The sequence below is a fragment of the Mauremys reevesii genome, linkage group 7, assembly GCF_016161935.1.
Source record: "Mauremys reevesii isolate NIE-2019 linkage group 7, ASM1616193v1, whole genome shotgun sequence".
In the NCBI taxonomy this organism is placed as follows: domain Eukaryota; kingdom Metazoa; phylum Chordata; order Testudines; family Geoemydidae; genus Mauremys; species Mauremys reevesii.
The window spans coordinates 12,010,880-12,037,215 of NC_052629.1; the positions used below are offsets into that span (position 1 = coordinate 12,010,880).

At 46.6% G+C, this 26,336-nt stretch overlaps 1 protein-coding gene across 3 annotated transcripts in view; it reads left to right on the forward strand.

The window, feature by feature from the left end:
• The window catches only part of VWA2 (von Willebrand factor A domain containing 2), a 67,110-nt gene that overhangs the window by 38,064 nt on the left and 2,710 nt on the right, over positions 1-26,336 (forward strand). For all 3 annotated transcript variants that reach the window (XM_039546069.1, XM_039546068.1, XM_039546070.1), the window contains exons 5-12: positions 393-502; positions 8,348-8,542; positions 9,080-9,213; positions 10,149-10,281; positions 13,281-13,336; positions 15,257-15,364; positions 17,894-18,475; positions 20,259-20,810. In XM_039546069.1, the coding sequence (XP_039402003.1) occupies positions 393-502; positions 8,348-8,542; positions 9,080-9,213; positions 10,149-10,281; positions 13,281-13,336; positions 15,257-15,364; positions 17,894-18,475; positions 20,259-20,810 (1,870 nt within the window). The remainder of the gene's footprint in view (positions 1-392; positions 503-8,347; positions 8,543-9,079; positions 9,214-10,148; positions 10,282-13,280; positions 13,337-15,256; positions 15,365-17,893; positions 18,476-20,258; positions 20,811-26,336) is intronic.

Sequence of the window (26,336 nt, forward strand, 5' to 3'; positions counted from 1 at the left end):
AGGGAAGGAGTGTCAGCACACAGCTGAGAGGAGTGAGGGAGGCACGGGGCACCATCCGCCAAGGAACTGCTGTAGGAATGGCAGTAAGAACTGCAAGGGCACCTGGAGCCGGCTGCCTCCGTGGTACTCAATAGCTCGCCTCACTCCCACTCTTATCCCTCCCAGCTCCCCCAGTCATAGTGAGCTTCTGCCCTCCCCTCCTCCTCCCCCCAACCCCCCAGCTTTGGAGTGTGAGTGAATGGTATTTATTGGAGGGTCTTAGCCAAGAAGGGCAATGAGAAGAGTGTGATTTATCCTGAAACAATTCAAGGTTCCTAAATCTGTCACATAATCAAAATAATACAACCCTCCCAGCCACCTGCTCCTTATGCTATTTAACCTTTTTCTTTCAGGTCAGAGTGGGAGTGATACAGTTTAGCTCAACTCCCCAGCTAGAATTCCCCTTGGATTCATATTTAACCAAGCAGGAAGTAAAGGAGAAAATCAAGAAGATTGTGTTCAAGTAAGTTCTATTAGACAGCCCTATTCTCTTTGAGGGGGTGCACATTTTTCTGGCAAGGCCTTGTGTCCTGTCGTTCACTCTGCTGACTAGGAAGGAGTGAACAGGATTCCCTAGAGCTCATCAGCGGTGCATGTGGTAGCCAATGATTTTAATTTAGTATCAATTACTGTGTGATGTTATGATTAATCAATGTATGTTACATATATTCATTGTACGTTAATAAGAGTTAATTTGTAGGATTATAAAAGCGTAAGATTTATCAATAATTAGAGGAACCAAGTATTAGACAGGAGTAAAACAAGCTGAAATGCAAGACCTGTAGGTTCAGGCCTGCAAGACTTTAATTTAGCTATTTTAGGCCTTGGAGACAAGAAGCGATGACAAGCGACTGAGAAATAACCTGATGCCCTAAGATTATGAGAAAAGAGGTAACAAGTGATAATATTGCAAAAAATTACCCAGAAGATCATGGTATTCTTATTATCTAAAATTAAAGGCACATCTGTCTCAGACATGTCTTAATCATGGGATACAGGTTTTGCATCAATGCTAATGAGAACAAAGGGAATTTACACAGCCTATAGAAAATTGGGGTCCCTTAAGTTTCCAGAGAACACAGACCAATAAGAGAAAAGAGAGTGGACAATTTTATGGACACACGCAGAATGTAGATGTAGACAGAATCACATTATAAAAAGGAGATGACCAGAATGGGAAAACTGAGCTCCCTCTGGGAGACTCCAGCAAGAACCATCTCTCTATTGATGATCAAGCCATGAGAGACCCATCAGACCCTAACACTGGTGTTAAGGACGTGAGTATAACCATCATTGTAACTTGTGCATAGGTCTGTATAGAATTTGTACATGCTTGGGTAATCAAACTTTAACTGTAACTTTAATAAAACTTATAAAAGAGACTAGACTTTGTATTGGTAAATATATGTGTGGTCACTACCCTTGGTCTTTGTGTTCCGAAGCAAGTAGCAGAGTTAACTTTCACGCTGTTAAGCTTGAAACTGTAGTCGCCAGAGCCGAACCGATGGTGGCGTAGTACCATATTACAAAATTCACTTTAAATAAAATAAAAGGCTACACTGTCAATCAGTTGTAGGGGTTACTCTGTAGAGAGAGACTCTCAGTCCCTGCTGGGTTGGCCAGTTAGAATGTGGGGCTCCCACGTGGCAGAGCAGTGGTCTAACTCTAAAACGGCCTTTTGAGTCCGTGATTGCGTCCAAGTCCAGATGATTAGCTCCTTTAAGAGCAGTGCCATGAATTCTTGTAGGTCCCCATGAAACTTGAAGGGAAAAGAAGCAGCACTGTAAATTTCATACAGAGATAAAGATCACACACAGATTGTAACCACACATGCCATTTCGTTACTACTTGCACTTCACACAGCTTGTTCCCTGCAACTAGACTTGGTTGGTTTCTATAGTTGTCAGTTTCATTTCTGGTCTTTTTCCTATCACACTGCGGTTGGGTTTCCATTTCCACAGTCTTGTCAACCCACGCATTCAAAAGTCTTGATCAGGCCCCCAGAATCGTAAGTTCACCTTAAAAATCATGATTAAAAATAAATAAATAAATAGACATCGGGTTCTTGTTTGTCTTCTGGGCTTTGAGTGTTTAGGGTTCATATTTTCAAGCTGTTCTCCCTAGTCACAAGAGATAGTGGGAGCACCTATCCCTGTTGAAGTCAAAGGCAAAACTCCTATTGATTTCAGCAGGCCAAGATTTTGTCCTAGAAACTTACCTTTTAATGAAAGTTGAGATTTTGATGTATTCATGTAGCTCTAGGACAGGGGTAGGCAACCTATGGCACGCGCACCGAAGGCGGCACGCGACCTGATTTTCAGTGGCACTCACACTGCCCGGGTCCTGGCCACTGGTCCGGGGGGCTCTGCATTTTAATTTAATTTTAAATGAAGTTTCTTAAACATTTTAAAAAACTTATTTACTTTACATACAACAATAGTTTAGTTATAGAAAGAGATTAAAATGTATTGCCGACACGCAAAACCTTAAATTAGAGTGAATAAATGAAGACTCAGCACACCACTTCTGAAAAGGCAGCAAAGAGTCCTGTGGCACTGTATAGACTAACAGACATATTGGAGCATGAGCTTTTGTGGGTGAATACCCACTTCGTCGGATGGATGCACTTCTGAAAGGTTGCCAACCCCCGATCTAGGAAATGGAGCTGGAGTTTCAAAGAAGCCTGTGAGTTGAGATTCGTGCTTCTGTCTCCTTCAGGCCTCTGAAAATCCTAGCGTAATGGTATGCCTATGCCATCATACCTAGGGTGACCAGATGGAAAGTGTGAAAAATTGGGACGGGTGAGGGGACATAGGCTCTGTATAAGAAAAAGCCCCAAATATCGGGATTGTCCTTATAAAATCGGGACATCTTGTCATCCTAATCATACCTATGTCAGTGTAACTGTGCTGGCATAACCCCCTAGTGTAAACACACTGTACCCCAACAAAAAGAGTTTTTCTATCCATATAGGAATCACCTCCCCGAATATTAGTTACATCAACAGAAGACCTGTTCCATCGACACAAATGTGTCTACACTGCATGTTTTGTCAGCATAGATAGATTGGTCAGGGATGTGGTTTTTTCACACCCCTGACTGACGTAGTTATGCTGACATTACTCTTAAGTGCAGAATGAGCCTTAAACTGTAAAGAAATTGGAGCCGAAATCATCTCCTCCTTTTTAAAAAGTGCTCCTTTCTTTTGTTTGGGTGGTAGGGAAGGTCATATTGAGCCTATGAAAGTAAGTGGGGACAAAATATAGAGCATCTCCCACATGCTGTAGAATTTCAGCAGAAAAGGCATTAGGATTAAAGGATCCGCGCATTCAATAGTCAAAGTGTCTAAACCAATTCTGAATATGGCCCAGAGTCTGCAAACAAACTCAAGATCCTCTTCAACTTCTTCAAGCGAGCAAAATCCGTAGCTTTTTCAGTGACAACTTAATTATACAGTCTAGAAAACCTTTTGTGTAGTGTTCCGGGGGAAGTATAGCAGAGAGATACCAGCTCCTCTTTGGCTATTGTTTCAAAGCCACTGAGAGCAGAGAAAATGAAGCCACATTGGATATCTGGAATTTGGCTTGGCATTGAAAATGTCTTTTAACGATGGCAGATGAATGTTGACAGATCTAACAGAAATAATGGCCTTACATGTGGCCATTTCATCTAGTTTTAGATGAAAGGCTGAAATATAGGAATGAACAAAATAGTTATGGGTGGATTCCAGCTCCCAAGTGAGTTATGTGACTAATAATGTGTTTGTTTTATACATGGCAAAGTCTGTTTAATAGCGTTTAAGGCCAGAAGAGACCACATATATAACATAGGCTTGAATAACTATGAAATTCTATGGCCTATATCAAGCCTATATTTTGTAGTTCAGCTAAAGCATCTGAGAGGTTGCCCAGAGTTACCCAAGATCACACCAAGATTGGGATTACCCACTGACTTCAATTTTCACTAGCTGAAACTCTCCCACTGTTATGAAGTAGCATTATAATATTTTCAGCCATAGTAACTGTTAGTTCAAGCACCTCAACTACCTCTGTTGCTGAGTCAGAGCTTGCGACATGTTGCAGAATTTGTTAGATTTTATGGATAGGGATTGAAACAACTTGATGGCCGGTAGCGTCTGACCAGAGAAGCTGCTGGACAGACTTAACATAGGTTCTTGAAGTTTGGTTGAAAATAATAGAAAGTTGAGGGGGAGAATGGGATTATGCATCAGAGAGAAGATAAAAGAAAAGCTCCTGGAATGCATTACATATAAAAGAAAGAACGGTATCTGGTGAAACAAAGAGAAGTAAATGAACTTGAAGAACTTAAGAGCTCTGAGCATGCATATGATCAAATACTATATATCAAGAAATTCAGTCGTTATTAAAATAGAGAATCATTCAAACAAATTAAAAGTGATTTGGAAGCACAGAGTTGTGTGAGAGAGAGAGGCCGTGTGTGTTACCATATATATGAAGAAGAACATCATGCCTCCAAAGAAAGAATTGACCTTTGCCGTCTGGCTGCCCTTAATTGCTTTGAATTGAAGTAAAAGCAATACTAAAAGGCAATAGCAGGAAATGATTTATGTTGAAACTCCTTAGCCAGGATTAGAAAACAGATGGAAACGTCTCTTGGGATAGAGAGGCTTAATTAGCCAAAGGGCTCAAGGTGGTCTGGGCTTACTCCGATATCAAATGTTGAATCAAGGATGGCAGGTTACAGAACTCTTGGCTTATATAGTCCGCAGGAGGGTGGGGGCAGGAAATTTGTGGCTTATCTGGATATAGTTGTTGGAAGTAACATGACAAATGTTAAACCCTAAAAAATAAGGGTAAATGTTAAAGGGGCCAGGGATAAAATAAAGGGTTGGTGTCAATACATGGTGGATCTGCAGTATCTACTCCCCTAGTTTTTACACTCGGCTAACTGGGTAGTTCTCATTCAGAGTAGTATGTAGGACAGAGGCCCTCACTTGTAAACTCCTCAGGAAAAGGACCATGTCACCCTCTGCCTGTCAGTGCCCGCGCAAGGAACCCAGTGCTGACTGGGGTTCTCTCAATGCTACTCTAATAGAAGGCTGAGATTTTTCAAGGCCACCTAATGGAAATTGTGTCCCAATCCCTTCGAATTAAACAGCTCCTCTATAGCTCAAGTTGGGCAGCTGAAACTGAGGCACCCAAAATTACTGATCCCTTTGGAATATACAGTTCTCTTCACACAGGAAGTCTGTCTGTGGCCAGGCCAGAAATAGAAGCCTGGCATAGCTGTGCCTTAACAGCTTTTAGTATTCATGTCTTTGTACTGTGGAAGTGTCTCAGAGCCACAGTCCTGGATCAGACCCCATTCATAGAATCCTAGAAGTGTAGAACTGGAAGGGATCTTGAGAGGTCATCTAGTCCGGTCCCCTGCACTCAAGGCAGGACTAAGTATTATCTAAACCATCCCTGACAGGGGCTTGTTTATTCCTCTCTTAAAAACCTCCAGTAATAGAGATTCAACATCTCCCTAGGCAATTTATTCCAGAGCTTAACTATGCTGACAGGAAGTTTTTCCTAATGTTCAACCTAAACCACCCTTGCTGCAATTTAAGCCCATTGCTTCTTGTCCTGTCCTCAAAGGTTAACAAGAACAATTTTCCTCCCTCCCGCTTGTAACAACATTTTACGTGTTTGAAAACTGTTATGTCCCCTGTCCGTTTTCTCTTCTCTAGACTAAACATTGTGCTAGGCTGTGTGTACATGCGAACAAAAAGATGGCTCCTGCCCTCAAAGAGCTTACAAACTAAGACAAGAGACAACATGTGGATAGAGGTGGGAGAGCCGAAGGAAACAACTACATGGCCGGCCTTCCTTCCCCAGAGCTGTGCTGTATAGAATTGTAAATTTGTGTTTTTCCTACAATTGTACATAGTATTTTATTCACTTTCTCTGTCCCTTAAGCTGCCTGTGATGTGGTGTGAATTAGACTAGAGAGCTAGCCGGTAAAAGTGCATTGTTTAATAGCCAATAAGGAATTCAGTCTTATAATTACAGTTAGCTGTAGGACTGTTACGGTTATACAATTCTAACTGCATGCCGCCAGATACTGAGGAAGGAGATGGAGAATATGGATTCTTATTCTGTATTCAAATAGCAGGCAGCAGTTTACAACGCCGACACTATAGACTTTTATTGTTAGCAGTTGTAGAGCAGCTGCAAGACGCATTGGCTCTGTCATTCCCTAGTACTTAACAATTGTCCAGTTGTATAAAGTAATTTATATCACTGGTGGAATGTACAACCCCTTGGTACAGGTTTAGTTGGGTACTGGAGAAATGATAGTCTGTGTTAAAATAATTGCTTTCTACCACATTAGCATGGCCCATAGATATTCCCCCTCTAGCCTCAGAATATCATGACTGCCAAAATATTCAGTTACTTGACTCTTCGCTGCACGTGCATCTCGAAGAGCTGCATTCATGGATCAGTCTCTGAATTAGACATGGAGGAAAGAAGAATGCAGGGGGAGCGGGGTTTTGTGCTTCATGCATTTCACTAAGAGTCACACAACATGGGTTAAGTTCCCAGAGCTGCCTGTGTGACCTTTGCCCTCACATGACCGGCCCAGTTTTCGGGAGAACTCAGGGCCAGACTTTCAAATGCTCAGCACCCAAAATTAGGGCCAGATTTTCATTTTCATCATTTCTATAGACACCAAATAAGGGCCTGTCTCTAAGAAGTACTTATGGACAGATTTTCGAAAAACCCCAGCCAAGATCTTCACTCCTTGGAGATCTTTTGAAAATCTGACCCTTAATCTCTCTGCCTTGGTTCCCCATCTGTAAAATGGGGATAATAATACTTCCTTTCTCCCACCCTTTGCCTGATCTATTTAGACTATAAGCTCTTCAGGGAAGAGACTCTCTAACTATATGTTTGTACAGCACCTACCACAATGGGATCCCAATCTCCGCCACAGCCTCTAGATGCTACTGTCAGACAAATAATACTAATGCAATGAAACGGTGTCCCATGATTAGAGTATGTTGGTGTCAGAGACAAAAACAAAGTGAAGTTGATAATTTGTGCCAATTTAAAATGGTTGCAGGCTTGACCCCTTCTCCAGTCAGGAAAGTGCCTGTGACAGTGGCTAGATAATTGAATTCTAAAGCAGACTGGGATACTTGGGGCTGCTTATTTGCATATTAATACCCAGAATGCTTTTCCAGCTTGGAGCTGTATCTACACAGCTGTGCTCTACCAGCTGGAATCATGGATGGCTTTTCCCCACCTTTACTTTCCTAACCTCACTGGTTTAATTTATTGTGAAATCCAGGTGAACTGCTCTCTGTGCCTCGCTCTTTGTTCATCATTACTTGAAAAGGAAAGCTAAATAAAGAGTGCCTTATATTTGTCCTCCTCAGTTTCCAGGGATACACTCAGAAATCCCTTGGGATTTGCATTTTTTGGGGGGGTTATTACTGACAAACAAATGGCATTCTGTGGAAAATCAAATTAACCAAAGATTAACAAGAAAGAGACGGGACTGTGCCTCTGGGCACAGCTGAATTTCCAGCCCTTAATTAAGAAACATTCTCCAAAACAAACAGTGAGTTGCTATGCACAGTCTCCCTGCCCTTTTAGCAGTTGCTTCTAGGCATTTAGCTATAGTTCAATTCTAAAGAAATGCACTAAGGTTTTGCTCTCTGCAAAATGTACCTGCAGTATAAAATTTATACCCATTGGACAGCAAGATGTTTGCAGTGTTCATATTTTCACAGACACCGTACATAGGGCTGGCAAATGGAAGATTTCATTGTTAATCAGCTCTTCCATACAGGGGCAGTGTAGCTCTCAAAGCACTTTGTAAAGAAAGGTCAGCCTCATTATCCTCATTGGGAAACTGAGGTATACACCATTGACGTGACTTGCCTAAGGTCACAGAGGGGGGAATTGAACCCAAGCCTCCTAACCCAGTGCATTCTCCACTGGGCCATGCTGATTGATAGGGTCCAGCCTTCTCTTAAATACATGAGTTACCATGAGTCTTTCGTTGAAAGCAGCCATCCCATTAATGCATCTGTGGATTTGTTTCTCAATGCATGTCTGCACCTGGGGGGGTGGGGAGGAAGAGTCAAAGGAAGGGGAGCTGCCAACTAATAGCAGGAAGGTGGTGCCAATTACAGAATTAGAGGCATTGCTATGTGCAGAAGGGCCCTAGATTTGGTGCTACCAGAGAGCAGGCAGCGGGGAATGGGAAGAAAGCAAAAGGGAATCGGACACGTGTCCCCAAACCTCTTCTTTCAGTTTCCTCCTGCTTGTTTCAGAGGCGGGAGCACAGAAACGGGACTCGCACTGAAATACGTTCTCCGGAAAGGTTTCCCTGGTGGCAGAAATTCCTCTGTCCCTGAAATCCTGATCATCCTCTCGGACGGGAAATCCCAAGGCAATGTAGCAATACCCGCTAAGCAGCTGAAGGACAGGGGTACCACAGTATTTGCTGTGGGAGTCAAATTTCCAAGGTAGGAAATTGTCTTGGGGTGGGAGGGCAGGGAGTGGTGCACGGCTAACAGACTAGCCATTGCCTTCAGCATCTAAGTCCCCTGAGCAAGACCAAGTGGGCGAGAGGCAATTACAGAGTTGGAGGTAGGATTTGGGGAGGTACACAAGGGTGCTGGGAGTGAAGTGGTTTCCATCATATACAGTTTGGTTCAATGGCTCTCAGCACTCCCCACTATACAAATTATTCAAGCCTCCCTGGAGGGATATGAATGTGGAGCAGGAGGTCGTTTTGTGACCGGGGTGAGAGAGAAAGAAGGGCGCTTGGTGAGAGAAGTGCTCTGGTAGGAGCATGTGTCTTTAAAAATGTCAATGGGTTTTTAAGAGAAGATACGCTGGGATGGATCCTGACCCTGTGTGGCCGTAAAGCTGCATCACTAGTAGTTCTGAGTGCTTGTTCTTTTGAATGCCCATCCAGGAAAATAACCGTGACTGCAAAGGGACTGTTCCTGTTCTTTAATGCCAGGAGATTGTATTAACATGTCCTGTCACCTCTGCAGGTGGGAGGAGCTGCACACGCTGGCCAGTGAACCAAGTGAGCAGCATGTGCTGTTTGCTGAACATGTGGATGATGCTGCCAATGGCCTGTATAGCACCCTCACCAGCTCTACTGTCTGCAGTGCTGTCTCTCCAGGTAACTCTACGTCACCCTGGCGCATGCTTACTGATGACTGTCCTACCTTTCACTTCTGCATGGGGATTGTCAGCTTGGCCTTTCACTTCCAAAGCGTCTCTCTGAAGCTGGCACCTCTAACGCAGCTCACAAGGTGGCACGGTCTACCCCTTTGTGAGACGTCTTCTCCTCTGTTTAGAGGAAAGAAATGGAGGCTGCTGGGAGGTTAGTATCAGTCAAAAGATGACTTCAAGGCAGAGCCACACCCCTGTGTGTGCTGCTTAAACCCCGAGGCCTGCCCGAACCCCAGGGACTGCGTGAGAGAGAGGATAGTCCAGTGAACTCTCCTAGTTCTTAGGAGCCCTGGGTTTGAGTCCTTGCTATGCCACAGTCTTACTGTATGACCTTGGTCAAGTCACTTAGTCTCTCTGTACCTCAGTCTCCCCCATTTAAAATGGGGATAATTCCTACCTCAAAGGAGTGTTGAGGATAAATACATTAAATACAGTGAGCCACTCAGATCTACAGTAGTGCGGGTCATATAAATACCTGAGATAGATGGGAGGTGAAAATCCCCTAAGAACCACATGTGATCATGTAAGTCACATTGCTTAATCCATTACTGGAATGTGCTTAGATGCTACAGTGATGAGGGTGGTATAGGAGGCTATGTAGAACAGCAGAACATGGGTGGATTTGGTGGTTGCAGGTATTGTGCCCGAACAAAGCAGACTAAAGAAGCTGCACCCAGGAATCCAGTAAAGGGCTGACCTGCCCACCAGCAGCACATTTACTTGTTTTGGGGCATCACCGAGGGACTTGTCGAAAAGCTGCAATGAACTCTCTTTGCTGGACAATGAGACAAGCTGTTGACTGAGCAATATCAGCTCCCACTCCCAGACAGCTTCACTTGCAGACAAATGCACCAGCTATTTTGTGTGTGCTCTTTGTGCCAGGTTGCAAGATTGAATCTCACCCTTGTGAACGCAAGACACTGGAGACTGTGAAAGAGCTGGCTGGGAACTATATGTGTTGGAAAGGTTCAAAGAGACCAAATGCAGTGCATGCATCTCTCTGCCCGTTTTACAGGTAAGTCAGCCAGCCTGCTCTCTTGAAGTGAGTAGAGCACACACACATCCATCATTAGGTATGATGACTTGGGTTTATGATTTACTGTAACTTTATATTAATATTTATATTACAACAGCACCTAGTGGCCCCAGGTGAGGTTGGGACAGGCTCTGTACATGTACATAGTAAGAGACAGTCCATGCCCTGAAGAACATGCAATCTAAGCAATTGGTGAGAGGGGAAACTGAGGCATGGAGAGGCAAAGTGACTTGCCCAAGATCACCCAGTAGGTTAGTGGCAGAGCCAGGGATAGAACCCAGATTCCTAGGCAGATTCCCTTATCACTGGACCATCCTGCCTATTATGTAAACAGCCTCATTTATGTATTTCACACAATTCTCATTTGTGCAACACTTGCTTATATTCTGTGCAATAAAGACAGTGGATAAAACCCAGACACTGTGTTGACCGTGAAGCAGAGAAGTCCTTTTATCCGTGTTTAGTGGACCTGAAAGTCCTGGGAGACTCTGGCCTATTGAGAGGCTTCAATAACTGTCTGAAAACAACTCCCACTCACATTGAAGCAAATATTAAGGAGCAAGGTTGCGAACAGAGAGGTACATTATCAGGGCAGTAGCAGTGAGTTGCACAAGGAAATTTCTCTTGCACTGAGGTGAGGATGTATCTGAAAGATTGTGAAACTTGGTAGATCCTTAACGAAATCAAATGCCTTCCAAAAGCTTCATTACAGTAAGTGAAATAATTTTAAAGTGACCTGCAAAGGAAAATGTAGGTTTGTGCTCCTTTTTTTGATTTTTTGTCTGATGTATAAAGAGAACCTGAATGGGGAGGGAGGCAGAAGAGGAGGAATCGTTGGTGTTTTTTCCTTTGCTTGTTTTTTATACTAGAAATTCAGGTCTTGTCTACCCTGGAAAACATTGGGAAACTAGTCGGATTATGACACCAGATACCAAGGAAGTGAAATTTGACTCATTGAGCTGGGAATCTATTTTTATTCGGGCTGTCCAAAATCTCAGATTTTTAGTTTTAAACTCTAAATGTCTAACAAACCCCGAGAAGGCGAGATCTATTAAAGATTGAGCATCTTTTCCTCTTCAGTTAAGGGCTGCGAAATGCCACACTACACTTCTCTAAGCCCCAGTGAGTCCTCCAGCAAAACTAGGGAAGACTAGACTTGACAAAGCTGATATTTCTAACGTTTTTTTGTTGTTTTCTTTTTTAAATTGGGAATCCATCCACCTTTTAAAACAAAACTCTCCTACCCCCTTGCATGTTATAAATATGGCTACGTTTTAGTCACGGGTATTTTTAGTAAAAGTCATGGACAGGTCATGGGCAATAAACCAAAATTCACAGCCCGTGACCTGTCCATGACTTGTACTATATACCCTTAACTAAAACTTGGGCTAGGGTGCTCCAGGCGGGGTGGGCCGGGGGCTTGGGGAGTGGCCTGGGATCCCCACGGGTGCTGGGAGGTAGGCAGGGGTTCAGGGCCCAGGACCCCCGCTGGTGCTGGAGAGGGGTTGGAGGGGCTGGCAGGCTGGAGGGGAACCGCAGCCAGTCAGGGTCGGTGCAAGGATGTTTTGCGCCCTAGGCGAAACTTCCACCTTGCGCCCTCCCCTGTCCCCGAGCCCCTGCCCTGAGGTCCCCCCGCCCCATAGCAGCTCCCCCCGTCCGCCATGAGGCGCCCCCCCCGTGGCAGCTCCCCACCCTGAGGCACCCGCCCCAGCTCCCCCTGCCCCGCCTCCTCCCCGAGCACGCTGTCGCTGCTTCACTTCTCCCACCTCCCAGGCTTGTGGCGCCTAAGCTGATTGGCGCCGCAAGCCTGAGAGGTGGGAGAAGTGAAGCAGCCACGGCGTGCTCGGGGAGGAGGTGGAGCAGGGGTGAGCTGGGGCGTGGAGTTCCCCTGCATGCCGTCCCCCCACCTTACTTGCTGCAGGCGGCCCTCCCCGTGCTCCCCTGCCCCAGCTCCCTCTGCCTAAATGCCGGCGGCGACCGGGGCAGCCGAAGATCCAGCCACCGCAGTCGCTGCTGAAGAAAATGCCTCCCCCCAAATCCTAGCGCCCTAGGCGACTGCCTAGGTCGCCTAAATGGTTACACCGGCCCTGCAGCCAGTGGGAGCTGCAAGGATGGTACTTGCAAGCAAGGGCACGCGCAGAGACCCCTGGCCCTTCCGCCTAGGAGCTGCAGGGATATGCCGGCCACTTCCTGGGGAGCCCCCCGGCCCCCGAGTTAAGTGCTGACCCGCAACCCAACCCCTTGACCCAGCCCCGAGCTCACACCCACACTGGTGCTGCTGTTCAGGCAGCCCCTGAGCCAGCCGCACCAGCCCCTGCAAGTCACAGAATCCATGACAGACAATTATAAACAAGTAAAAAAAAAAAAAAGGACACAAACATCATTTATTTTTCCCTTCCAGGTCACCTTTTAGATGAGACAAATGGTTTCAAAAACATGATCAGGTCACTCATTGATCTCATGTGGAGGGATTCTTAGGGGTCAAGAATTGCTTCCTAGTCCAGCCCTTGCTCTCATATTAACTGGTCAAGTTAGAGCTGGTTGGAAACCAGAGGTTCCATTTCATGGGAAATTGCAACATTTGTTTTTATTTGGATTCGGAACCAAAAGTTGATATTTCCCACAGAATGAAAAGTCCAATAAATGTCAATTCAGAACTATTGATATATCCGGTATTGTAAAATTATAATAATATCAAGTATTTTAATTCAGCCTATAAAATAGTTAGTAGTCTAAACAAAGTGAAGCAAATTGATAGTCAAAATGATTTGTTGCAACTTTTTCACATCAAATTTTAATTCGGTCAGAAATCGATCTGTTCCCACGAAATGTTTCAATTTTGACAAAACTGCATTTTTTGAGGAAAAACTCATTTGTCAAGAACTTTGACTCAGTGGTCAGCCTTGCAAATGCCTTGTTAATCTTTTAAATACTTGGTCAGTCCAATTTCATATTTTGTATCAATCTTTCTATCTTAGTTGGAAAAGAGTCTTGATAAAACACCCGGCCAGATGCTACCGAGCTACATGCGCAGGTAGGACATGAACTTTCTGAAAAATCTCATTTACAGTCTAAGAAAAAAAAGTGAACTAAACTCAGGTGATTATTTTTAAACCACATTCAATTCCTGAGCAAGGATCAGAAAAGCAGGGATCATAATTCCTAATGGGTGTTAGTGAGGAACTGACCCTTTACCAGTCTTTCATTAACCACTAAAGAAAGGAGTGAGATTTCTTGTTTCCCTCATTTTCTTGACCATGAAATCATTCTGCTGGCTTAAAACAGTTACCTTTCAGTTTCCCCCTTCGCTCCTGAAGGAGCTAGTTCACCTTTAATTAATCTGAAATTCTTCACGTTCTTGTTTGCTGATAGTAATTCGGGAATGGTGCGATTCTATTGTCATCGCCTGCATAAGCCAGCAAGAAATAGTGTCCAAGTATTGCATTAGTTTGGGGATTGCATTGCTACCAACGTGGAACGTTTCTGCTCAAATTGTAGTTGAGTGAGATGCCTTCAGCCATGTAATTTGGAACCATCAGTATCATTCATTTAAGATTTCAGAGTTGTAGCTGTGTTAGTCTGTTATCAGCAAAAACAACGAGGAGTACTTGTGGCGCCTTTGTTAGTCTCTAGGGTGCCGCAAGTACTCCTCCTTGTTTTTTCATTCATTTAGGAGGGAACCTGACACTTAGTAGTTGTGTAACTTGGTTTGGTGGTTGTGTGGGAATAGCTACTCTGGTTGATTTACCAATATGATGGACCACTCAGTGGTTCAAATCCTGGAGTGACCTGATTGCTTTGTTTTCCTTGAATCATAGAATCATAGAATCTCAGGGTTGGAAGGGACCTCAGGAGGTCATCTAGTCCAACCCCCTGCTCAAAGCAGGACCAAACCCAACTAAATCATCCCAGCCAGGGCTTTGTCAAGCCTGACCTTAAAAACCTCTAAGGAAGGAGATTCCACTACCTCCCTAGGTAGGAATGCCCTTTGAAAATACAGCTTCGTCATTTAAGCCCCCTGATTCAGAAGGGAAATGGAGATTCCTCAATCCAGCAAAATTTGTATGTGCTGCGCAAGCAATGCAGTAAATTCTGGAGGAAAGGGTAGGATTGGAAAATGAAATGGATAGCTCCCAAACTGTTGTTCTGATACTGTCAATGTGTGGTGTCACCCATGCCGTGCTATAGGGACACACCATAAATACAGTCCAACAGATGAAACGTTCAGTGATAGAGTGTTCGGGATTGCTTGCATTCACTATTTCTCATGGTAGCTCTTGAGCAAAAAGCGTTGTAAGCCACACCCCAGAACCATAAGTGCTGAATATGCCATATTGTCGAAAAGGAATCTGAACAGAATGGGCCAGATTCTAATCTCTTGTCTCCTGGTGTGAATCTGGAGGAACTGCACTGATTTCAACAGTTACTTCAGATTTACACCAGTGTAACTCCAGTGGAGTTAGTCCAGCATTTCCCTGATGTAAGTGAGTTCACTCCACAGCAATTCAAGTGCAAGGTGGCAAACCACACTTAGGAATGGACAGCTTTGCAGAACCGACACTGAATTGTAATGTGGTCTTACAAAATTGTGTTTACAAAGAGTCGGCTTTTTTAAATGGTTGGCGCTGCCCATGTCAAGAATGGACTCATTCAAGTGTAAATAAGTTAAATTTAAGAAATTACTGAGTTCTGCTAATGGGGTTTTATCTTTGTACATTCTTAATACTCAAGCAAAGCTACACAGACATCACAGCCTTACTTAACTGTGCTTTACTTGAGTAGAGAAAGACCTTTCTGCAAAGTGAGGGAAAATTACCTTCCAACTGCCCTGGGAGCCCATCTGACTCTGCATACGCTCAAAACACGTACGGCTAATCTACTGTGTAGCATGACTGTATTTTCTCTCTGGACCCAACCCAGGCTCTCTCCTTCCCCTTCTGTGGTGCCTTTGCAGATCCCTGCGATTCCCAGCCTTGTCACAATGGAGGCACGTGCGTTCCAGAGGGATTAGAAAGGTACCACTGTGTGTGTCCTGTTGGATTTGGAGGAGATGCCAGCTGCGGTATGTGGGGTGTAAGCCTGGTCCACTGTGTGGTGTTAGCTCTTGAATCTGTTGATTGGGACCATCCCTCTGCAGCCTGCCTCCCTGTAGCAGCCCTGGTATAGGATTATAATGCAGTTTGCTGGATGGGGTTGGGGCTAACCACTGCCTTTTAAACCCTGCTGCAAGGCCTGAGTTTGTTTTCCTACTGCTTGATACAGGGCTGTAGGGCTGTCAGTGACTGGCACTTGCTGCCTAGTGCTACCTGAACAGGTGCTGACTGAGGACGTTCAGCTTTATCTGCTTTTCCAGGGGATGATCCTGCCTGCTCGCTCCTCAGAGCCCCTGTGGCTGCAGGAGGCACCAAGAAAGGAGTCCCACCAGTGGTGCCAATTGAGATATTTCCGGGAGGTGGAAAATTCCAGTCCTTCCCCCCCCACCCCAGCCCCTCATAAGAACCCTGTTCTGGTCCCTGCTTGTCTCTTCTTCCCCCGAGTCTCCTTCAGCTAGGGAGTGTCTCCTCTCCCACGCCACACTGTGCATGAGCCTCTACCACCAGGAGTCGGGTCTCAGTGGTCTCCCCTGCACTCTGCCCTACAAGCACAGACTCCCCGTGTGCTAGGTCACAACTCCATTTGGCCAGGCCGCCTCCCCATCTGTCAGGAGGGGCAGCTGGGTGAAATTTCCTTGGCATTGCGACCACGCAGCCTGAGCGGTGCGCTCCAGCAGCAGCTGTACTGGTTTTGTACAGGACCATTGCATTGAAGTGGTCCAGCCATGCTGCTCACCCCCTGTCCCCCGAACTTTGCCTATGCAACTTTGATCAAGTGCAAAAATCTGTGTCTGTGTGTGTGACGGGGGAGGGGATTTGCCATGCCCCCCGCCCAGTAGGTGTCAGAGTCCCACTGTATTCAGAAACCTCTGTGAACTTGGTCTACAGCAGGGGTGGGCAAACTACGGCCTGGGAGGGGGGGCGCATCCAGCCCTCCAGAGTTTTAATCTGGCCCTCGAGCTCCCGCTGGGGAGCGGGGTCTGGGGCTTGCCCTGCTCTGCACAGCTCCTGGAAACAGTGTCATGTCCCCCCGTCTGGCTCCTACGCATAATGGCAGCCAGGGGGCTCCGCACGCTGCCCCCACCCCAAGCACTACCCCCGCAGCTTCCATTGGCCGGGAACCACGGCCAATGGGAGCTGCAGGGGTGGTGCCTGCAGACAGGGAAGCGCACAGAGCTGCCTGGCCACACCTCTACGTAGGAGCGAGAGGGGGGAACATGCCGCTGCTTCTGGGATCTCCTCAAGGTAAGCGCCGCCCGGAGCATGCACCCCTGACTCCCTCCCATGCCCCAACCACCTGCCCCAGCTCTGATCCCCCTCCTGCCCTCCTAACCTTTCCGTCCCAGCCCAGAGCACCCTACTGCACCCCCTCATCCCCAGCCCCACCCCAGAGTCTGCACTCCCAGCCGGAGCCCTCACCCCCCACACACACACCCCAAACCCAATTTCACGAGCATTCATGGCCCGCCATACAGTTTCCATACCCAGATGTGGCTCTCGGGCCAAAAGGTTTGCCCACCCCCCCTCTACAGCCTCATTGGGGCTCCCTCCATCTCAGCTTGCAGGGAGATCTGGAAGCAGGGCATGAGAAGTGGATCCTGCTGAAAGAGGGGGACAGCTGAAGTACCTGTTCCTTGGCTCCCCAGCCCTTCCCTTCCCTCCCCTCCCTCAGATCCCTGCAGAGCTTCCCTGCACGTATGGGCCAGGGATTAGTGATTCTGGGTGCCCAGCTCAAGACACCTTAAAGGACCTGAGTCTCAGAAAATGCAGAGCACCCACCCCTTTAAAGTATCTCAAGTTGTATCAAAAGATGCCCTAACCACCGGATGACTTCCTGACACGTATTCCTCAGCCCTTTGAGGTTTTTGTGGCATCCCACCAAAGTGAATGGCATCCCGAGGCATGATTCTCCTACTGCACAAAACACGTTGCCCAACAAATTGTTTTGTGTTCTTGACAGAGAGGCATAGGCACCGGCTTCTTCTGGCGCCAGTGGGTGCTCGACTCCCCTCTGCCCCCGGCCCCACCCAGACTCCACCCCTGCCCCGCCCCCTGCCACCCCCATTCCAACCCCTTCCCCAAAGTCCCCGCCCCAACTCCGCCCCCTCCCTGCCTCTATTCGCCTCCTTTCCCAAATCCCCGCTCTGGCCACCTCTTCTCCGCCACGTTCCCACTCCTTCCCCCTCCCTCCTGGAGCTTGCTACTGCTGTTTGGCGGTGGCAAGCGCTGGGAGGGAGGAGCGGAGAGGCGATGCGCTCAGGGGAAGAGGTGGTGAGGCGGGGGAGGGGACTGGGGAGCTTGGCTGCCGGTGGGTGCAGAGCACCCACTAATTTTTCCCTGTGGGTGTTCCAGCCCCGGAGCACCCGTGGCAGCGCCTATGCAGAGAGGCTCTGGGGTGCATTCTCTCGCCTTCAAATCACTGGGATTGCAGGAGACCCACCTGATGTGCTTGCTTATTTTTTGCATTACATGCAGTTACTCACTTCCTTTGCTTTCAGCACCGAAGCTGAGTCTGGAGTGCAGCGTGGAACTTCTTTTCCTGGTGGACAGCTCATCTGGTACCACCTTGGAGGGATTCCTGCGCCACAAGGCCTTCCTGAAAAGCTTCATCCGGGCAGTGTTGAGCAAAGGCTCCCCAGCAAACGTCGGCATGGCCCAGTACAGCAATGGGGTCCAGATCCCTGTCAAAGTGGGTGAGTACAAGGACGTGCTCAGTCTCATGAAGAGCGTTGACACCATCCGTTTCAGCGGAGGGGGAACCTTCACCGGCAAAGCCCTTCGGTACGTCACGCAGCACGGCTTTAAGAGTGCTCCGGCCTTCGCAGACATTCACGACGATCTCCCACGTGTGGTTGTCTTGCTCACGGATTCGGAGTCCCAGGATCCTGTGGTAGAAGCAGCTAAACATGCCAGAGGCAGAGGGCTCTTCCTAATTGGCGTGGGCAGTGACCTCTTAAGAGCAGAGCTGGACGACGTGTCTGGGAATCCAAAGCGGACGGTTGTCTATTCCAACCCCCAGGATCTGTTCCACAAGATCCCCGAGCTGCAGAAAAAAATCTGCAGCATAGACAGTCATCAAGGTAAGGCCTTGGCTAGAGATTGTAGTGCACTGACGGAGTCACTGCTTGAGGGGGGGGTTCAATATTTAAGGAGCAGGGTGGTTAAAAGAATGAATTTCAGTTCCCCCAAACAACAGTGGTAGGGAATCCAGTGATACTGATCACTCCCCGGACCTTGAGAGCTAGCTTATGTCAGGGACTAGAGAGACCGAAAGCACAGAACCCCTCCCATGCAAAGACCAAGCACCACAGCCGCCCTTGCAGCTAGGAACATAAAGACTGCTGCTTCCTCGTGCACCCGTAGGCACAAATCACTCAAAAACCGGTAAGGAGGGGTTACGGTCCACTCCCGACTTCTGTACCAGCCCAGAGAGCTGGCTAGCCGGTGGCCTAGTGGTTTGGGAGGGCTCATATGTATCACGTATTATGTGCCGCCGAAAGGGGTAAGTTGCCACATGTGAACTCTCTATCTGCAGTGGGGTCAGGGGGAGGAAATGCAGCCCCTAAGGCACCGTCCAAGCTTCTGCAGCTCTAGTCTGCCCCACACTTGTGGGTCTGGAAGCTGGTGAGTCACTGGTCAGTGCACTAAAGAACGCTCTCCAGTCACAGGATTTCACTCCCTTTTCTCCAGGGACTCAGTTATTTCTTCAAAATAAAACTGTTTAACACAAATTCAACATCTCAGCTGTGAACTTTCCCTCTGATCCAGACCCTTCTGCAGGAGCATATTTACTCCCTACATCTACCTGGGCATCAAGGCAAGCCTCTCTTCTCCCTTCTCCTTCCTAGCCTGCTCCCTGCAGGATTATGGTCCACAGGCTGCCTGCCTGGGAGCCACATATAATCTGGGATATTTCCACTGCTTCAGAGACTCCCATAGGAGCCTTCCCTGCTCCCTGCAGTTCTCTAGCTCAAATGAGCTATTTGCTGCCTGTTAAGAGGACTAGGTGATCTCCAAGGTATCACCTGATTCCTGGCTCCACTGCTTTAGCTGGGGGGGGAGCTCATCAGACACAGGTGAGGCTGAGTCCATCTCATCTTAAAAGTGTTGGCCACTCTGTGACAGGGCCTTAACAGCACAGTCTAGCCATAAGTAATTTATCCTTCTAACAGCCCTCGGAGTGAGGGAAGTCAGAATTATGAGCTCCATTTTATGGATGGGGTAACTGAGGCACAGAGAAGGTATGTATCTTGCCCAAAGCTTCTAAGGGAGTCATTGTCAGAGCCTAGAGCAAACCCGAGTGTCCTGGTTCCTCCAGTTATGGGCTCAGACCACAGGGCCAAGCCTCTGACTGAAAAAGGAATACCCTTGGTACATAGAGACAGAAGGTGCGTGAGGTAATGGGACTAACTTCTCTTGGTGAAAGAGACAGGCTTTCGGGCTTAGGCAGAGCTCTTTGTCACATCTGGGAAAGGTACTCAGGTAGTCACAGCTAAATGTGAGGTAGAACAGGTTGATTAGCATAAGTAGTTAACACATATAGTAAGAGACCATTCAAGGTGAAGGATTTGGCTCAGAGCAGTGTAATGAGTGAAAAGAAACTAGACATAAAATCTAATGCAGTAGTGCCTGTGTTGATTGTATAGCTGGGGATTATCTTCTCTAGCTGTTCCTTTTGAGGGGGCTGTACATTCCTGTAATAACGAATTGTAAATTGCAATCTGCCATTCCTCAGAATGCTGCAGTTCATGACCCCTCAGTAGTGATGTGTTTGCCTAAAGCAGAAGCAGGTGCCTCCTTTGCTTTGCTTGGTCAGTAATGACTATATTCTGAAAGGCTTAAAGCTTGCTGTCTCCTTTCCAGACTGCCAGTCCCAGGCTCTGGATCTGGTTTTCGCCTTGGATGCCTCAGCTGGAGTTGGCAGGGAGAACTTTCTGCAGCTGAGGGACTTTGTCAGTAGCAGCTCCCTGCAGTTCAATATCAATCGGGACGTCACCCAGATAGGCCTGGTGGTCTACAGCAGCAGGGCTCGCACTGCATTTGCCCTGGACGCGCATGTCACCAGCTCAGCTCTCCTTCAAGCCGTCAGCCAGGTGCCTTTCCTTGGTGGCTCGGCCTCCACGGGCAGAGCCTTGCTGCACATTCATGATGATGTCATGACTGTTCCGAAAGGGGCGAGGCCTGGGGTGAGCAAAGCCGTGGTTGTGATCACGGATGGGAGCGGCACCGAGGATGCAATTGTTCCAGCTCAGCAGCTCCGGAGCAACGGTGTGTCGGTGTTTATTGTCGGGATTGGGGATGTACGGAGGGACACGCTGCTGAGGATTGCCGGTTCTCCCAACTACCTGATACACGTTTCATCTTATGATGATCTGCGCAATTACAAAGACTTTATCATTGAAAGAATATGTGAAGGTGAGATGGCTTTTGGCCTCCCATTCTCAGTTCCTATGGTGTAGCCACTCCCTGCACCCAGAAACCAGCTGTTAGAAGCCTTATAAAACAGACACACACAAGGATCTCACTGAGCCCCAGTCCAGTCCACGAGGTTTGATTTGGCTAGTTTGCCAGTTGTGGTTGCCTGTTGTAATCCTACCTGGGTTAAATCGGCTTCACTCTGTGTGTTGGAGGCACAAGAGAGTTTAAATCTAGCTTTAAATGTGTAGGATGTCACATCCTACATACATTGCAAGGTATCCAATGCAATGTTCTTACTGGGGGTATGAAGAGGGGGCGTATTTCAAAGCAGCTGGTGACAAGTTCCTCATGGGTCATGGGGAAGGTTCCAACACCTGATTGTGTGAGTCCTCTACCCCACCAGGCTTTGGCAAGATTTGGATCCAGTTCTGAAACTTGTGGCTCAGTCCCATTATTTCCTTCCTGTTGTCCCCTGTCCATTTGCTGCTCACGGCTGACTGGCTTGACCTTGTAGTTACTGGCCACTGATTAACCATAGTAGCTTCAGGTTGAACATTTAGGTGTGGCGACTGTAACTTGCCTTCATTACAAATAGTCCCCGTTATTAGGGGCACCTTTGCTAGTGCTCTCAGTGTTCTGCTGTTCAGTGAAGTGCTGCTGTCTCAGGGCTCATGTGCACACAGCCTGGGGCACTGGAGAAGGGGGAACACACAGAAGGGGCTAGTCCATTAAATTAAGAGCTTTCATAAGCACACGGACCTGACATGGACAGAAATTTATTTTCTTCTTATTTTTTTTTCTCCTTATTTTTCTGAATAGGGCAAAATCCCCCAGAGAGCCAGTGGTAAAGCCCCCATTGCTAACTATGGAATGGTGTCCTCTTATGATCAAAGGAAAGGGGAATAAAGGAATAACGTTCAGCCTTCTGGGGTGTTTTTAAAAAGCTGTTTCTCTGTATTTTCTAATGAGATATACAGGTGGGTGTAAAAGCAATGACACAAGTGATCTAAAGAGTTAGAGGTGCTTTTATTAAGCAGGAAGAATACAGGTGTTTACTGTAAATTAGTTCTAAGAACATAGAGATACTGGATGTTTATACCCATGTGTTTAGTGCCATACTTTCAACAGGCCCTGGTTGTTGGCAGGTGGGATTGAACCTGGGACCTCTGGAGCTAAATGCCTGAGCCTCTACTGCATGAGCTAAAAGCCATACGTGGCCCTTAGCTAAGGCTGTCAAGCAAACTCCTTAATCTCTGTCTCTCTAAGTGGTCTCGGTGGCACTAGATGGGACAGAACACCACACCCAGGAGGTGTGTGGGTTACACATACAGCTCCATTGAAATGATTTAGGGCCTGATCCTGCAAGGTGCTGAGCAAGTCAATAGTGCTGCTTGCAGGAGCCACTCAGCACTGGGCCCTTCTATGGCATATCTTTATACAGGGTGAGGCTCAATTTATTTTCTTGCCATTTTCGCTGTTTTATAATGAAGCCCTGTTGCCAGTACAGGCAAATCAAGTGCTTTGAGATCTGCAGAGATATTTATCATCAGCTGAATACTCAATGGAAAAACGAGGGTGATTAGGTAGGATGGATGGTCTTGAGTTTAGGGCACTAGACTGGGACTTGAGAAATCTGGGCTCAGTTACCACTTCTGCCACAGAAGTCCAGTGTTGATCCTGGCAAATGTCCCTCGTCTCCCTGTGCCTTAGTTCCTGGTCTATAAAATGAGAATAATTCTTCCCGGAAGGGATGTTATGGCCATCAATCCTTGAATACTTGGGAAGTGTTCAGTTACTACTAGATGAGGGCCATGTAAGTGCCTAGCCAAAGAGACAGAATAACACTTCTACGCCCAGTAACTGCTTTAAAGGTCAAGCCTTTCGATAGATGGGAAATGGTTCTATTAGGTCATTCTGTTGCGGGAAGCAATGAACAACCTTTTCAAAGCGCTGCCTTGGCTAAGAGAGATGGCAGATGTGCTAATGCTTTATGAGCAGATAAAGTCGAGATGAAATAGGATTAAACTCCACTTGGAAGGCGGTTAGGCTGAAATGATTAGAGATGGTCAGAGAAACATTCTGTAATTGTCTGAAAGCATCCAAGATCAAAAGACTCCCAGACGATCCAGGTTTCATCTTCAAAGATGCACTTGCCTTTATCCAAGACGGGAGAGAGTGCTTAAAAGCTGGCCCATCAGAAAGTTATCATGTATGGGCTGCAAAGACATAATAACCGGCTCCTCTTAGCAGGGTCAGTGTATTCTGTTTACCAAGCAGAGTCCTTAGAAATGTATTGCTGGCGTTAAACTGATGTAGGTTAAAGGCTAATTCATGCTTAGGGGAAAGAAGAAAAAAGGACTGTCAAATTCTCCCCAGCTGTGTCTGTGGGGGAGAGAAGGGAATGTGACGATGCAGAGAGAAATTGGGAGGCATGGCAGATTGAGGAGGCTCTGATCAGCTTTATGGTGAATCACTAGTGTGCTGGGGTAAGTGGGATGGAAGCAGATTGCAATGGATGTTTGGGAGTCCCTGCTGCAAAAGAAGAAATCTTTCTCTTCTGTGTGCTGAGTATTTATATTGCTTTCCTGACCTTCAGGGTCAGTTCACTGACTTTGGTGGGAGTTTGCCTAAGTAAAAACCTCAGTGTTTGACCCGGAGTGTAGGTGTCTCATTGGGAGACTGCAGGCCCTAAGATGAAAGGATGCCCCGCAAGACAAGTGAGTCATGCCTCCCCCACTGAAGAAATGAAATGGCTTAAGTTCCTAAGAGGAAAATGATGTTTACTTGAACTGGCTGGTATGAGGTGAAACAATTGGTGCTCAGCACATGGCTAATTTTCTGTTTGCACATGAGAGCAAACTTCTGGGAATTCCTACAATTAAAATGACATCCTGTGGACTGAGACAACATGAAAGCCTTCTCAGTCACAACCTGCAAATTCTTCCCTGCCTAGAGTCTGGGATGTTTGCACAGCGTGTAACAGTGCAACCCTAAAGACCTAGTCAGCTCCCTCTGTTCACTCAGTTGCCCTTTAAAGACAAGAGACAGGGAAAGTCGGTAATTCCTCAGGAATTCTCAACACACCAAAAGAGAGTGGACTGTGACTGTGGGTAGGCAGTATGATGTAGCCGTGTTGGTCCCTGTTAGAAAGACACGGTGGGTGAGATAACAACTTTTACCTCACCCGTGTCTTAGTCCAATAAAAGATATTACCTCACCTACCTTATCTCTTTGATTGTGGGTGGCAGAGTACAGGGTGGCCTTAAAGTGCCCCTTCTCCAGAACTGCTTAACATTAGGGCATACAAAGAGAGAGAGAGCCACAGGGTGATCATGGGTCAGTGTAGGGTGACATTGCTAAGGCATAGCACTTTGCTAGAAACAAGGGGGAATCTTGCCCTCTCTGTGCAGTTTTAATAGCAGTTGATGTGCAGTAGAGAAATATGTATTAAGGGTGAAACTCTCCCATGCTCGGAGAAGGCTGATAGGGTCTATGTGTGAGGTAAGTTCCACTTAAGCTCTCAGACTTTTGCTTAAGTGTTCGCTAGGCCTTGGCTGTAGAAGAGAAGGCGGCAAGAGTCAATGATTACTGAGCGGGAACACAGCATTTCCTGAAGCTGAATTGCAGCTGTTACTCGCCTGTGCTGGTAACTGTTGTTTGTAGTGCAAGGCTGGGAGCAAGGACAGTGTAACAGACAAAAATCTATCGTTTTAACTTCTGCTTAAAGGACTAGAGAAAATGCTTTACCATGAGAGGCTGAAAGAGCTCAATATGTTTAGTTTATCAAAAAGAAGACTGAGAGGTGTAGAAGTATCTTCATGGGGAAATAATATCAGATAGTATAGGGCTCCTTAATTTAGCAGAGAAAATCATAAAAAAAAGTCTGGAAGCTGAAGCCAGAAAAAATTCAAATTAGAAATAAGGCACACATTTTTATCAGTGAGAGTGATTAACCATCGGAACAAATTACCATGGGAAGTGGTGGGTTCTCCATCTCATAAGGTCTTTAAATCAAGACTAGAGGCACTTCTGGAAGATATGCTTTAGCCAAACATTAGCTATTTAACAAGTTATTGGACTCAATACATGCATGATAGGGTGAAATTTAATGGCCCAGGATATACAGGAGGTTAGACTAGAATTAGTGCCGTTTGGTCTTAGTCTATAAATGAATGTTATTGCTGGGATTGAAATGGAGCAGAGAGAAGACTATTGCTCTGATCCTGCATCTGAATAACTTTACACATGTGAGTAGTCCCATTCATGTGTAAAGATACTAGTGTTCATTTGTTTGCAGGATTGGGGATGGAGGGAGGGAGGATGGAGTGAGCAGGGGTGGGGCCTCAGGAAGGGGCAGGGCCTCAGGGAAGGGGTGAGGCAGGGGTGTTTGGTTTTCTGGAATTAGAAAGTTGGCAACCCTAGTCTAGATAGAGGAGACAGATGCAGGGTGAGGGAAAGGGTGCTTATGCCATGTGGTTGTGTAGTTCTTATTCCACCCCATAGAAGGCCGAGACGTGCACTAACCAGTACATTGCAGTATTTTGCATTACCTCCCACCTTCTCTGGAGAGTTCGCTCTGACAGATAACTAGTTAGACACAATCCTGATAGAAAATAGCAATCAAATGAGCCACTTTTTAGGATAGAGGAACTGATTTTTATACTCTTTACCAGGCACCCAAGTTGTGAGAGAACAAAAGTGACGTGATTAGAAGACCCACATTCTAAGCCACTTAATTGTTTAGCTGAGGAATTTCACATGCCTCCAAACACTATTGCAGAAATGCCAGTCACGGTACAAGAAGATTCTTCTAAGATGCTGCTGCTTTACCCTGTGTATTTATAGCAAAATGGCATGAAAAGTGCTGAGGCTTGCTGACCGCTGTAGCCTGCTATGATAGGAGAGCTGATAGGCGCTCACACACACACACACACACCACACACCACACACACACACACACACACACACACACACACACACACACACACACACACACACACTTTCCTCCTTCAAATCCCCCATAAAAACCCATTTCTTCAGAAATCTTTCCCACCTTGTTTTCTACCAATAATCTCCCCACCCTCGTGTTTTTGTTTTTTTTATCTAAGCTGATGTCCCATGTCTTGTGTGGTGTCTCTGTGGTCCTGTGCAGGAGCTCTGGGCTCTGTTCTAATGCACCTGACTGCTGGACTGGGGCTTTCAATTGTAAGCTGTTTGGGACAGGAAACCTGTCTTACTCTGTTTTGTGGAGTGTTTGTTAGTGGACCAGATGCCCTGGCCTTAGTGGGAGCCATGTCAGGATCTTACTCAGGGCAGCTAGTAAAGTAAATCCTCTTCCCTGACCTTTTCTAGTCTTTAACTTTTGGTGTTTTGCTGTTACAATGTACACACAACAACATTGCAAATGGCTTGGATCCCTGCCATTGATGTATTTTATTTCCTTCCACGTCTTCCTGTAAATCCAACTGACTTTCCCTGCAAGAGCAACATTTACTGTCATGCCAACATGCTCACGCCGGAGGT